The sequence below is a fragment of the Cricetulus griseus genome, chromosome 2 (genome assembly GCF_003668045.3).
Source record: "Cricetulus griseus strain 17A/GY chromosome 2, alternate assembly CriGri-PICRH-1.0, whole genome shotgun sequence".
Classification (NCBI taxonomy): Eukaryota; Metazoa; Chordata; class Mammalia; order Rodentia; family Cricetidae; genus Cricetulus; species Cricetulus griseus.
Genome location: NC_048595.1, coordinates 138,896,906 through 138,911,151, shown reverse-complemented (window position 1 = coordinate 138,911,151; position 14,246 = coordinate 138,896,906). Strand labels below are relative to the sequence as shown.

The 14,246-nt window shown below is 40.2% G+C and overlaps 1 protein-coding gene across 1 annotated transcript in view; it reads right to left on the bottom strand.

Moving 5' to 3' along the window:
• Positions 1-473: 473 nt before the first annotated feature.
• Tpd52 (tumor protein D52) overlaps positions 474-14,246 on the bottom strand; it is an 84,430-nt gene continuing 70,657 nt past the window's right edge. The window contains exons 5-6 of the mRNA XM_035439993.1: positions 5,825-5,873; positions 474-2,049 (exon numbers count right to left, since the gene is read on the bottom strand). Coding sequence (XP_035295884.1) covers positions 1,927-2,049; positions 5,825-5,873 — 172 coding nt within the window. The 3' untranslated portion in view covers positions 474-1,926. The remainder of the gene's footprint in view (positions 2,050-5,824; positions 5,874-14,246) is intronic.

Here is a 14,246-nt window from a genome sequence, read left to right as displayed (position 1 = left end):
TGGCCTCTTTGATGAGGCAGGGTTCCTACAGTAGATTAACTTTTTAGGTTAAGTGTAGGAAGATGTCCAGAAACATGATTCTCTAATTTTTTTCTTTGCTACTCATCCCCCAAATTTACCTATAAACATTCTCCTCCTTACCAACACTACTATCGTTTTCCTCATGTGAGAAATCTCTTTATGAAATTCGAAGATGTCTTAGAAAGAAGCTAGCATCTTACTCTATTTTTGGCTGGTTACAAAAACAGAGTGGGACACCCAGAAACAATCTGTTGAAAGACGTTGGAATGAAAAAAAAAAAAAAAGACCAATTGGTAGGAAAGTAGTTATATTGAATAATCACAGTATTTCTCTAAAGAGACAAATTTCCACAGGTCCAGTCCTCCAAGAAAATGCTTCTAGGATACCAGTTGATTTTAGAATACAAGCTTTATCCAGACCACTGTCCTGTTAATAAACATCGAAACCTTGACTACTGATACACAGACTTTATTAAGATTTGTCACATATAATAGAGCATAGTTTCCATTGCATCCAAGTAGCAATCAAGAACGACAGCATGTCACTTTGTAACAACTGACACTTGTGGCTTTTTGAATTTGGTTTGCAGAAACTTTAACCTCAATTAAATCTAGTCATGCTTTTAAAAAATGCTTTAGGTCACTCCAAGCTTGGCAATTAACATTTGGCATGGACAATAATAAACAACCACAACAGATAAATAACAGACACAACCTCCTGGGCCATAAACACATACAGCAAAAGGAAATAAAATGGTAGTGAGTCAGTAGTTACCACAGTTAATAGAGAAGCTCAGTGGAGACATCTGGAAGCTTTGATTCACAAGCCCTGAGAGTTCTCAAAGCAAGGGCAATGCCTACAGTACAGCTTACATCACTAACACACAGAAAACAACTACAGCATGATCAGCTCATTTATATGAATGCCTTACATCCTTCCGAGCTAGCAACGATACCTTAGTATAAAAAAATATTCAAGTTGTATTTCCCATAGAACTTTCTGTGCTTCCTAACGAGTGCTAAATGGATTTAGTGGTGGAGGCAGCAATTCCCCTAAGTGATCTATTTTAGCATTTTTTTTACAGCTATCTAGACCTAAAGACTTTTAGACTTTTGGAATTATCAGTGACAAGTGTGGCCACATTTCAACTTACAGTAATATCATATGCTTGACTCATAATGTTATTTTGTCAATTTACCTGAAATTTTAATCTTATAAAAATGTGCAGGGGTAGCATAATAAATAACCAATATGTTAAAATGATAGTTGCTAATTACCAGGAATATGGAGGGGAGCCTATGCTAATGCCACTGGTAGTTTGGGTTTCTGTATGCTTTTAACTTACAGAACTACTGACACACATACACACCTGTCTACTTTAGTCTGGTGTGTTCAGAAACCCGAGATATGGTCCTCATACAAAAACTGTTTATCCAAGAAAAAAAAAGTAGCTGGTGGTTTCTCCTTTTTAAACAAAATGATTCCAAAACTTTTAATAACCAGAATTTAGAAGAGAACAATTTTAGTTAGAAATCAAGTATACAGACAGTCAAAACCGAAAAGATGACTCCTAAAAAAAGATCAAACTAGAATCCCAGATGTAGAGTGATTTTGTAAAGTAGAAACACAGTGGTCACCTGCAACTTCCTGTCACTCCGGTGAGTGCCTTGGGACTACCAGAGGCTCTGTGATGCATTCGATGAACACTAAAGGGTGTTTCCCTGGAGTGAAGGTGAAGGTGCTTTCACAAACTTAATTTTTATTCACAAACTATTTGGTCAAAGAAATAAGTAAAGCTAAGTAAAAGCACATCTGGTAGAAATCTGCGGCCATGAGCGTTGACAAGATGTGCTTGGATCTCACTTGCAGCACCTGGCAGTGGGCAGCAGAACGTAGGTCAGCAACTCAGGGACTCTGCTCCATCTGTTCTGGAGGTGGCTCCAAGGTTGTGGCACAGGTAGCATTTGCTGTGGAATTCAGGACTTCTCCAAAATCACCACCAGTAGGCTTGGTTCCCCCTACTTTAGACTTTTTAAAAAGTGGGGGGGGGAGAGAAAGACATCATGAAATAAAATTAACTGCCTCTGCAGAAAGGAACTCTACATTTACATTGAAGAACAAATTGGGCCTCTCAGGACTCAGCAATCACTATGGATGTTAAGTGCTGCTGTGGTGCTCAGGGTGGCTTAACAGTGAAACACATGTTCTCTTCCTTGCAGAAATGCTCTCCTTCCTCCCCTTCCTCTGCCTCCCCCATCAGCTAATTGCTCTTCACTAGAAAATTTACTTAGAGAACTTGGTGCTCTATTATCCCAAAGTATCTACTGACCTCTGTAGATACTTGAGAAACATTTTGTAGCCATCTATTTCATTCAGCAACATTCTTTCAGAGATATTACTGAGTACAACAAACGGAAGAAATAAAAGTCCTTTTCCAGGTGCACTTTAAGCTTCTCAGTCCTTTCCTACATAAAAGTCTGGTTTACAGACTCAGCAGGTTGTCAGAATTCAAATGGTAATGCCAGAGGGACCCTGAGTGACCTTGTGTCCACCGGAAACTTGTACCACTCTACTCCAACCTCCCAGGCCTGAAACTGTCAATCAGTATTGGTTTGAATGTTTCATATGCCTGACATTTATATTTCATGATTTTTTTTTCAAAATTCCTAGATGGATGTGGTGGCTCACGTCTATAATGTCAACACTTGGAAGACTAAGGCAGGAGGATTGCCATGAGTTTCTTCTCTGGCCTGGGCTATATTGTATATTCCTGTGAACACAAGACCAAAACCACATTTCTATTAGTATGTCACTTCATGCTTCTCAGTGCTCGCTGTCTGTTCCATGTAATGACTGAACAACATGACAGCTAACACTAGGACACCAGCCAGTGACCAAGAATGCATGCTCAGTGGATTCAAACTTGACTTTCCTGTTGCCCCAGTCTTAACTCACTGGGCAGAGTCTTAATAACTGGAATCTAATTGAAATTTTCCCTTTTCTTTTTTATCTCCCATCCAAACTTTGAATTGTTGGATAAATATGCATAACTTGTATCCATTATCAAATCCACTGAAATATGTCTTTAACTATAAGAAACTGGGACAACTCCTTGCAGTTCAGCATCTGTAAAGGAGAACTCCCCACAAGTGGAGCCCTCTTCATCTTTCTCCTTCAGGAGAGCCAATGTCAAGCAAGAAAATAATCTTTACATTATTTCATTTCACTGTTTGTTCCATAAAATTCTAAGTAAAGGGGATTAAAATGTTATGTATCTGAATATTAAATATAAAGATGTAAAAAGAAAATGTTGTAAGCAACAGAACCTCCACAGTTGACTGTCCCATCACACAGAGCTGTGAGTGTGCTATCCCTTTAGTTCCACAGCATATTGCTTTAATCCTAGCCTAATTCCTACATTATTCCCATTATCCTACCTGAATTCTTCACTATCCTTTTTATCTAGATCACACTCCTACCTCTCAACAGCTCTTCCTCTTCGAGATCTGCACCCTCCCTCATTTGTGAGAGGCTGCCAATGATGCTTCTTCGTAAAATGAACAAAAGGAGGTGTTCTTTAAGTTGACTAATACCCTTCAATGGCTTCCCATTTCCAGAACACCCGATGATCATGCCTCAAAAAAGGCCCTAAGGCCTTATGCATGTCTCCAATTAAATTACTGAGAGGCTTTGCTGACTTTCCCTTCTTGTCAAGCTAGGTGAGGTCTTCCTCCAGGTTGGCATGGTACCCTCAGCTTTCCCTGCCATAGCCACATACTCAAAAACTATAGAAAACTGAATCCATCCAAAATCTCAGTGCACAGACATGTTGATCCAAAGCTTAAATGAATGTAAGCATAATTTGGCAAAATTATCCCAAGCATGTAACTACAAATTTCTGTAGCAATAGCTGTTCAATATGCTTTGTAAATTTACCTTTTTTAAAAGATTTATTACATAAATGGTGTTCTGCCTGCATGCCTGCACACCAGAAGGGGGCACCAGATCATTATAGATGGTTGTGAGCCACCATGTGGTTGTGGGAATTGAACTCAGGACCTTTGGAAGAGCACCTGGTGCTCTTAACCTCTAAGTCATCTCTCCAGCCCATAAATTTACCTTTTACATTTTCATCTGTGCTGGATAATTTTATGTCAACTTGACACAAGCTATAGTCATACAAGAGGAAGGAATCTCGATTGAGAAAATGTTTCCATAAGACCAGATTGTAGGCAGGTTGTAGGCAAGTCCATAGAGCATCTTCTTAATTAGTGATTGATGAGAGAGGGCCCAGCCCATTGTGGGTGTGGCCACCCCTGGGCTGGTGGTCCTGTTCTTTAAGAAAGCAGGCTGAGCAAGTCATGGGGAGCAAGCTATGTTTAAGCTCCTTTAATGATGGACAATGATGTGGAATTGTAAACCCTTTCCTTCCCAACTCAATTTTGGTCATGGTGTTTCATCACAGCAATATTAACCCTAACTAAAACATCATCTGAATGACACTAAGTTGGATTTGACAAATGGACTATACTAGACTCTATAATAGATTGTTAATATAGCACGTGAATCATCTCTGGGATCAAATGAACATGAGTTGCTGATTTCTGACTAGCTATTTCAAGATGTGAGAGAGGCAAGCAGAGTTCAAACAATCTTGAAAACCAAGTTGCAGCCTGTCCTGGAACTCCCTCTGTAGACCAAGCTAACCTCAAAACTCAGAGATCCACCTGCTTCTGCCTCCTGAGTGCTGTGATTAAAGGCCTGCATCACCACCGCCTGGCTATGTAAGATACTTTTCAGAATAAGTGACCCTTCTGATGTTCTGAAAGAATAAACTTTTATTTTTTATTAAAATAAAAGTGTTTTTAACTTATTTTCTTGAATAAGACCAGCCAAGGCTCGTCTTGAACTCACAATCCTCTTTTTCTACCTCTCAAGTGATAAAATTACAGTTGTGTATCAGCTCCAAACTATATCCAGTACAATGAACAGGATTGAATAAAGAAACCACCAAACAGGCTACACACAAACACAGTAGAACAGAGCATCAGGAGTTTGACTAGGCACAAATGGGTGACATTTGTGATTCTGAGAGTTCACAGGTTTGTCTTTGCTTGTTTTCAGCTTTGGTGTTTTTGTGACAGGGTATCACTCTATAGCCTGAGCCAGTATCAAACTCTAGGCAATGCTCGTGCTTTGGCCTTCAATTGCTGGGATTACATGTGTAAGCCACTATGCCCACTTCTCAGAGTTGAGGATTTTGTAATAATTTTGTAATAATTTTGGAAATAATGCAATTTATAAAGCTAATCATTGTGGAAGAATGTGCACCTCCAACAGGGGGATCAAAGGAGGTAGATACGATCAAGATATAATTTATAAATGTGTGAAATTGCTAAGCAAAAAGAAAATAGCCTTTAAAATAATATAAAAGACAGTGACTACTTTTTAATATTTTAACATTAATCATCAATATTAAAATAGGAATACTAATATTTATATTAACTCTTTAATATTATGTGCTTTCCAGGTTAAAAAACTTAGAGCAAATTTTGCTCAATTATAAGAATATCTGAAATAAAGCAAATGTCTGAAGAACAGCAGTTTTATGTTATCCATTCCCTGTGTAGCATACGATAGCACATTCATAAAAGCACCACACACACACAAAAAAAAGACTACAAAACCATGCAGTGTCCATTAGTGACACAAAGGGTACAAGTCTTAAAGTTCTCTATAGCTGTATGTGAATGACATAAGGCAGCAAGCGTGTGACATGAAGATAGCTCACCTCTTTGCTTACCTTTAAGTTTTCAACCTTTTCTTCAAATGACTTGAAAGTTGTAGAGTTTCTAAGAAGATAGAAAAAAAGTAAAATTACAACCACTGTGAAAAAAAAGTCAGAAGTCTCTGAAACATCAGAAATGAGTGCATTTCTCTTTGCTGCTATTCACAATTAGCAAAGGAACAGGTATTTATCTGCTTGTATGTGCACAGGTATCCACATGTATGTACACTTACTATGTAAGGCCAGCTTCTGAGCTAGTATTTCTACAAGTTTGCTTTTAAGTTGATGAGGACTGTCACTCTGAGATATAAGTGATATTGTCATATGAACATGTACAGAAAAAGAAGAAGGCAGATGACATCGGCTCTGTTGCCTCCCCAACAGAATGCAAGACAACGCCACCGTGAGATCCCCTGAACTCAGGCACTATGCTTTAGAACTCTGGTTTAGTGTCTCATCTTGCAGGGTAGGATTCCCATATGAGTACACAACACACTACACCATTGAGACAAACTGTGAGGGTCCCTTACAGGGACCCTAATTCCAAAAGAATGGTGTCAGATAGAGAAGGAAGAGACCAAAAGAAATTGAGAGCTCAGAAGCTTATCTTTCCTCTACTTTGGGCTTTTGTCTCTCACACATGGGTTCCTATCCATAGGACCTTAAATATCCACCCTGTTATACAGTTAAAAGGGCACAGAGGGGAACAAAGCCAATGGGTTTTGGCCTGTGACACCTCCCCCACACCAGGCTAGCTGGATCAGCAGCTCTCAAGAACAAGGTAGGAAAATGAACTCTTTAGGGGTGGGTCCAGCATGCAGCATAGTAACTACCCTTCTAGGTGATTCCTACTCAGACTGAAGTTTAAGCCAGGGCTTTCTCCTGTTAAGCTTCTGCCTCCCTAGACAGATGTTGATTACAAGTGCCCACTGAAGAAAGCTGGCTCCAAAGGCCACTCTTCAATGGAGTAGGAAGGTGGAAGCAAGGGGGCTATAACCAAAGCTAACAGAGAAGGAACAAAATAACCCTGAACTACTAGGAAAGCTTCTTTCTACACTGGCACGTGTTTTCTAATTCAACTGGTCTCCGATAAGGATTTTATAAAGCGAAATTGAAATAATATAAAAAACAAAAAAAATCAAAATTTTACATAAATCCATCCCAACATTGTAAGAAAAGTAACTGTAAACTGTAACAGTGTTAAATACACCTTGTTTAGAGATGGAATTCTAGTTTTCTACTCAGTGGTTTGGGTTTAACATCCAAACAAAGGGCAGGAAGCATCTTGTGAAGATATACTTTACCTCATTGCGGGCATGCTAATCGAGTGCTGAATGGAGCGTATACTGAGGCAGCATTAAGAGAGACAGAAACAAGTTAGTATGTAGTGACCCAACATAAGAAGCTGACCACACTATCTGATATGCAAGGCTTTCTGACAGGTCATTCTTTTCCCACTGTGAACAATGATCTCCTTTTTGAGGTGGGAGGGAGATGTCAAAGCTATTCCAACAGAATTTCCTTCCATTCGTAAGCCAATTTCAACTGAATCATTATTGGCGCTAGTAAGACAAGCATGTCCTCCCCTTGAGCCATGAAAGCTGTCACCTGCTTCTACCTGGATCTGGAAGGCTCAAGGCTCAGAAAGGAAAAGGTAACCCAAGGTGACAGCAGAAAACTGAGAATGGAACTTGGATCTTTAGGAGTTCTCATTCAGTGTTCACGACCTCCCCTCAAAAGTGAAGCATGCGTCACACACACACACACAGGAGCAAACACACACAGGAGCACACACAAGCCTCTGATGGGCCACAGTGGACATCTTTCTCTTAAGTATTTGTTTCTAGGCTGGAACAGGGCAATTTCTAAATCTATCACCTGTTTGATAACTAAGTTATTACAAATCCCACAGCACTCCTTAGCAGTAACAGCCTCTGACCCTCACTTAGAGACGCTCAAACTTTATCTCAAGACTCCCTAGATTGTTCATGTACCATTCAGCTCCCTACATTCTGGGGTTCAGCTTCTACCCCATAACAGTACAGCCCACTGGTTGGCAAAGCTTTTGAGCCTGCTCTGAGCTACCTTCCCTAGACACCAGCTCACCCGCTGACAATGTCTTCATTCTTAGGCTCCTAAAAAAACAAAAACCAAAAAACACACCTATGTGTTTTGCTCTGGCTCACACTGCTATTTTGCCCATAATATTTTGGCCACTACCACAAGTTTTTGGTAAGTAATCTTTCTTTTCGGTAAAGCAAACCATTCCAATATTAATCCTTAATGACATTTAAAAGTGTTTGTGTGCTTATGACTAAGTTTCTTCAAAGACTGTTGTTATAGAGGGCAACGTGTTATTGGATATCAAGTCTAGCTTGGTATTACTATGTAATTATATATATGATCTGGATGTACAGCTGAAAATGAAAACTCTGTAATAGAGAATTGGGACACCACTGTGTTGTTCTATTTGTCACACAGCAAGGTCTCCACCCTATAGAGGAGGCCTGTGCTGTGGCTGCATCTTGGGCATGAATTACACTGGAGGGGGAAGGTACAGTTCTTCTATTTGATCCTTTCAAGTGTACTGTTCCCATCGTTGTAGGGCACAGATTAATGAAAACAATCCTTCTGAATTCTTAACAGCAGAACCTGAATCATCACATGAACTTCTAAAGAAAGAGTCTGGAAGAGCCACACACCCACAAACACATTTGACCCTAACTCTGTGATACATCAGGGGAGCACCCCCCAATACTGCTAAACTCCTGTCAGTCTGCAGACTGTCAGCACTGAATGGGGTGTGGGAGCTCTGACAACAGCCTGGCCCTGAAATCAGACAGGAAGCTGCTGTCTCAGGCAGGTGGTGATTTCTTAGCAGGAATGCCACACCAACGAAAAGGCTGTGGAGGAACCTTCAGGCAATGGAAGAGCCACAAGAACTCAGAGAAAGCCTGTTTCTCAAGAAAAGAGAAATGGAAGCACAGTCAGGGGTTACAAGGAGGGAAAGACAGCCATGCAGGTACAAGGGCAGGAGAGGGGTGGACTTTCAGATGTCCTAGGATTCCAGACGCATCCTCAATTCCCAGCGCTATTCAAGTAGTCAGGCTGGTTTGAGTGGGGCTGGGCTTCTCTTTCCCCACTCCTTGGTATACAAAACAGTTTTGCGTTTGTGCAAAGCACTCCCTTTTGCACTGAAAATACACATGCCATTTTCTGTTCCTCAACGAAAAACTCTTCATTAGATCATTCACTTTAGGAGAAGCTAATAAATTATGTCCACAGAAGATGAGTAGTAGCCAAATATGATAAATTGATTGTTCACAGAATTCACACACATTTTGACAATATTAACAAAAGGAGGAAATATGTGCATAAAGTTTAAGTTTTTAAAAGGCACATACAAATCTAGGACCTGTTTCCACTGTTATGTAAAAAGCTTTTAAACTGGATTTTCTTGCCACTACACAAGCTAATACATATTAAATATGCCTCAGAAACAATATGTAAGAAAAGACAAGGACCTGTTTATAATAAGGCTTATTTTGTGAAAAATCATTGGGCTGAATTTGATATTTTTCTGTAGCTCGATTTCACAATAAAAAACAACAACAACAACAACAAACCCTCCTAAAACAGAGAAAGAAGTCGATTGCTAGAGAAGGCTTTGGAGGCAGAGTCTCTGCTTCTGAGAGCCATCTTAGTGGGAAGAATGAGGTGTAGACATTAATCCATCCCATTAGCTAATCCCCTCGACAGCCACATCCAGATGGCATTTCACTTGGTGGGCAGCTAGGCCGCACTGAGTATAGTGGGCAGCTGGTCTTTCATTCCTGCCTCCTCCTACACAAAGTTAAACAAAGCTTCCTCAACTGACATATCATTTCCAATTTCATCCAAAGTTGAACACAATATGGAACCTTCTAGAGCAAAAGCCAGAGTCATGGCTTGACAAGCTATGGGGACCCATCACATTTAGGAAGCAAAATCTGTTAAAACAAAACAAAACAAAACAAACAAAAACTCCCACCTTGATTTGTGAACCTCAAAGCGGCACACAGAAATAGGCATCTCCAAACATGATGAGACACACAGCACAGGGAGGGCTGCTTCTCAGTACGACCTTCTCCATCTCAGATTCACTCTTACTCATTCTTTTAAAAAGCTGAACTAGTTATTTATTTTTTTCTAGTTTATGACACTGTTATTTAATCCTTCCATCTCTAATAATGAGGGTGGACAGAGCAAGGAAGAGAAAGAAGGACCATGCAGAGAAAAGCAAAAGCTAATGCCTGCCTGCCATGTGGCAGGCAGGCTTCTAAATGCAGTGCTACATTGTTCTCACATAAGCAATACAAGAGCAAGAGTGCTGGCCAATGCCCAGGGCTCAGGACTCACTCTCAAACTCACTGCTCTGGGGAGAGAGTCAGCTCTGCGACCAGGGCGCTGGGTTCAAATCCTAACCATCAGCCACTCACACTGGCTTTGTAACCTTGAGGTCATTTAGTCTCCCTCTAGCTCAGTGTTCTCCCAAATATAATATCAAAATAATAACCACGCCTACTTTGGAAGTGCTCACATCATCTTACCCAGCATATAACCATTAGCCATTATTATGACATCATTTTCATGGTAGATTACCTCTCTTAAAAGTTTCTAGTATCCACAGTTCTTAGAACAGAGTCTGACACATAATTAACATTTAACAACTACATCAGAATGAATGAACATTTTTGCTAACTAAAATTGGGAAATGTGAATGTGAAAGGTGGAGAAAGTTATTACAGTGGTTCAGCTCCCAATCAAAAGATACTGTTTCATAGAGAAGAGATATTTCTTTTCCCACAAACAGCAGATGTTTCTAGCAAAAAAGAACTGTCTAGAATGACCTTGATAAACCCCAAAACAAATTATATATATAAGAAATATATATATTAAAGAAATACTCATTTGAAATGAAAACTCCTGGTGAAATAAACACAAAATGAATTGGCATTTCTTCCTAAATATATAAGAAGTCAAACAATGCAGCCACTGAATTATTCCAGGATGCTGTAAGACCATCACTTGTGTTTAAAGGCAGCAGTGGTTAAAGTGAGAAGGGACTTTTAAAGGAATTCTCCACATTATAAAAGCATGACTCAGTATGTTGCCTGTATTATAGAAAACAAAAAAAAAGTGGAAGTGGAAACGTATGCACTACTTTCAGGGGTGGTCAGTGATTGTCCCCAGGGGCCTCAGGGGTCAGTTTTCATTACCTTGTCCCACCAGGAACCCAGCCAGGCTGAGCTCTCATTTTCAAAACATCAGAGTGCCTATTCTCATACATTCTCTCCCTGACCTCACCTCTCCCCTCTTTACCTCTCTCCTGTCCTTTCTCTCCTTCATCCCTCCCCTAACAGAGCCAACATCATTACAGATATCTAAATCTCAAATGTTAACTGATCGTGTTTTTAAAAAAGAAAACACAAATGCTGAAGTCTTTGAATTAGCAAAAACAGTACATTTCTCTTTCTACATCCAAAACAACATCAGCATGAAGTCACTAGTCTGGGGTTGGCCACACGAGGGGGCCTCAGGACAAACAGTTAATGGGATTCACCATCTGTTTCAGAGCAGTTGGCAAACCGATCTCAGGTGTCCATCCTCTTAGCTCCCACCAGAACCCCCAGATGGGGTTATGCTGGGAAACAGCCTATCTCCTTGGATGGTTCCTGGAGGAATGTGGCCAGAATTTGCCTCTCCAACCCTCATGATTGGAAAGATGTTATATGTTTTCCTTATATGTCTGAAAACATGAAACAGATTAAGTGACATAAACTAATCTCTGATCTATAAGACCTTCAGAGTTTAGAAACTTTCCTCTGTTTTCAAGTTTTCATCAAAAGACTTGATTTCTACATGGCAATACACACTAGTTATTTGTCAGTAAAAACAAGACAAACATTTACACCACTCCCTTAAAGTTCAAGGAACATTGTGGAAGAGAGGGCAAAAAGAATACAAGGGCTGCCCCGGCAGTGGTGGTGCACACCTTTAATCTCAGCACTTGGGAGGCAGAAGCAGGCAGATCTCTGAGTTTGAGGTTAGCCTGGTCTACAGAGGGAGTTCCAGGGCAGGCTCCAAAGCTACACAGAGAAACCCTGCTAAGGAAAGGAAGGGAGAGGAGATGGGAGGGGAGAGGAAAAGGAACAGAAAGGGCAAGGGAAAGGGAAAGGGAAAAGGAAAGAATACAAGGGCTGGAAGGTAAGGAGAAGGCTATGAAATGTCACCTTGTAAGCCTGATAGAGTGGTGGCAACCATTTAATTCAAAGGAACTATGCCTAGAAGAAAGGACCCATGGGTCTCACTGCTGAACTGCTAATAGATTCTCGGAGATGGGGAGGCATAATATTCAGTTGTATGCACACTGGTGAGCCTACAATGCCATAATGGTTAATTCCAAACCCAGGGTAACACAGACGGCCCTAGATAAACTCAGTAGGGCACTAAAGTAAACAAAACTAAAGAATATGGGAAGGACATCTATAAAGAAGAAGGGGGAGCTGGCAGTGGTGGGAATGAAGTAAGAGTGGGTTGGGGAATGTATTTTATACATGCATGAAATTCTCAAGAATAAAATTTATTAATTTAAAAATAGTGCAGTATAATCGATATTTCTAAGTGAAATAAGGTAACCTAAAAATACTTACAAGAGTAAAACTCTGTTTCTGATGTAATAAGATGGTACACATTGAACTCTACTTATACACACCAGCTTTAATCTTGCTAACAGTGTGGGAAAAGAATGGTCTGTAAATGAAGCATGTCATTCTCCACAGGCCTTACACAGTACTGTATTTGTATTTGTGTTAGTGCCACACATGACAGTTTGAAGACCAAATACTTGCAAGCTCCTCTATTCTTAAGGCATCCCAAGGCCCTGGCTCCTTCTCCCATACCACTCAAGGACACCTACTCTAACAAAAGCTGTGTCGGTTCTGTGGTTATGGCCTTTGCATCTGGCCACACCAAGCACTCTTGTGCTAGGATGGCTTACATGACTAAATTCTTAGTCATTTGCCTCCAACACTTAAGCTACTTTTCCACAGGTGCTTATCATTAGTTACTTGATTTTTAAAAAAATCATAATCTGGGGCTGGAGAGATAGCTCAGAGGTTAAGAATGCTGACCGCTCTTCCAGAGGTCCTGAGTTCAATTCTCAGCAACCACATGGTGGCTCATAACCATCCATTATGAGTTCTGGTGCCCTCTTCTGGTGTGCAGATATGCATGGAAGCAGAATGTTGTATACATAATAAATAAATAAAATCTTTAAAAAAAATCATAATCTTAACCTTAAATAGTTCAACAATGAGAGTTTATGCATCTCTATGATTTACCCTGATTTCCAGAACTAGGTGTCACCAAAACTGGAGCTTCATGTATCCATTGGCTTATCCAAAAGAAGGGGAGGGAGTAGAAAGGAGAGCATGAGAAAGAGGAGATCTTAAGAGAGGGAGGAAAGAAAGAAACACCAGGGGATAACAGAATTCGTGTAACACAAAAGAACAGAGGACCGCTGGTGAGGAGAAAGAGACCAGTGAGAGGAGAAGATGGCGGCAGTGGGGGAGGGGGGCCATAATGAATAACATGAATATATAATGACATATATATTCAAATGTTATAATGAAACTCATCACTTTGTAATCAGACTTTAAAAATTAATAACCAGAAAAGGGAGACAGGATGGGAGAAAAAAACAGTAGCAGCTAAGTCATATCAAGGGTCCCTTAAGGCAAGGATGTACACCAGTCAGAAGAGAGATGGAGACCGAGGTACCCTTTCTGCTTACTGTCTAAGGATCTCCCACTTAGCTCCTCCAAAACCTACATACATAATCATATAATCAGGGTCATCACAGGGACTCCTACAGGGCACAACGTGTACTTTCTAACACCCCCTTTCCACTGAACTACCCTGTATGCTTAAAGAACAGCTAGTGGAGAAATAATGAAACAGTAAAGTCTATAGGCTAATAAGACAAATACTGAAAAGTGCATTGTGGGTAAGATCTGATGTCTGCATACTGAAACCTTTGTAAGATGGAAGAGTTACTACCACGAGACAGTACATATGCAGTCCATTATAATTACATAATAGGACCCACATGAAGAAGAATTCCAACATCCTTACAAAAGCACCAAAGAAACAAAAGCATAAAAAAACAAAGTCAGACATTAATAGGGAGGAATTCTGTATGCCATGGTAAAAATAATAATAATTGAAACTTCAAAAATCATTTCCATATCCCTTGTGCCACAGTGTCAAATTCTTCTTTCAATTGGCCCATTACACATGGTATACGAGGAAACCTCCATTGGAATTAGAAATGCACTCAAGCAGAAGCTACTGTGACTGCAGGAGAACCACACGGTGGACACACACACATCTGCAA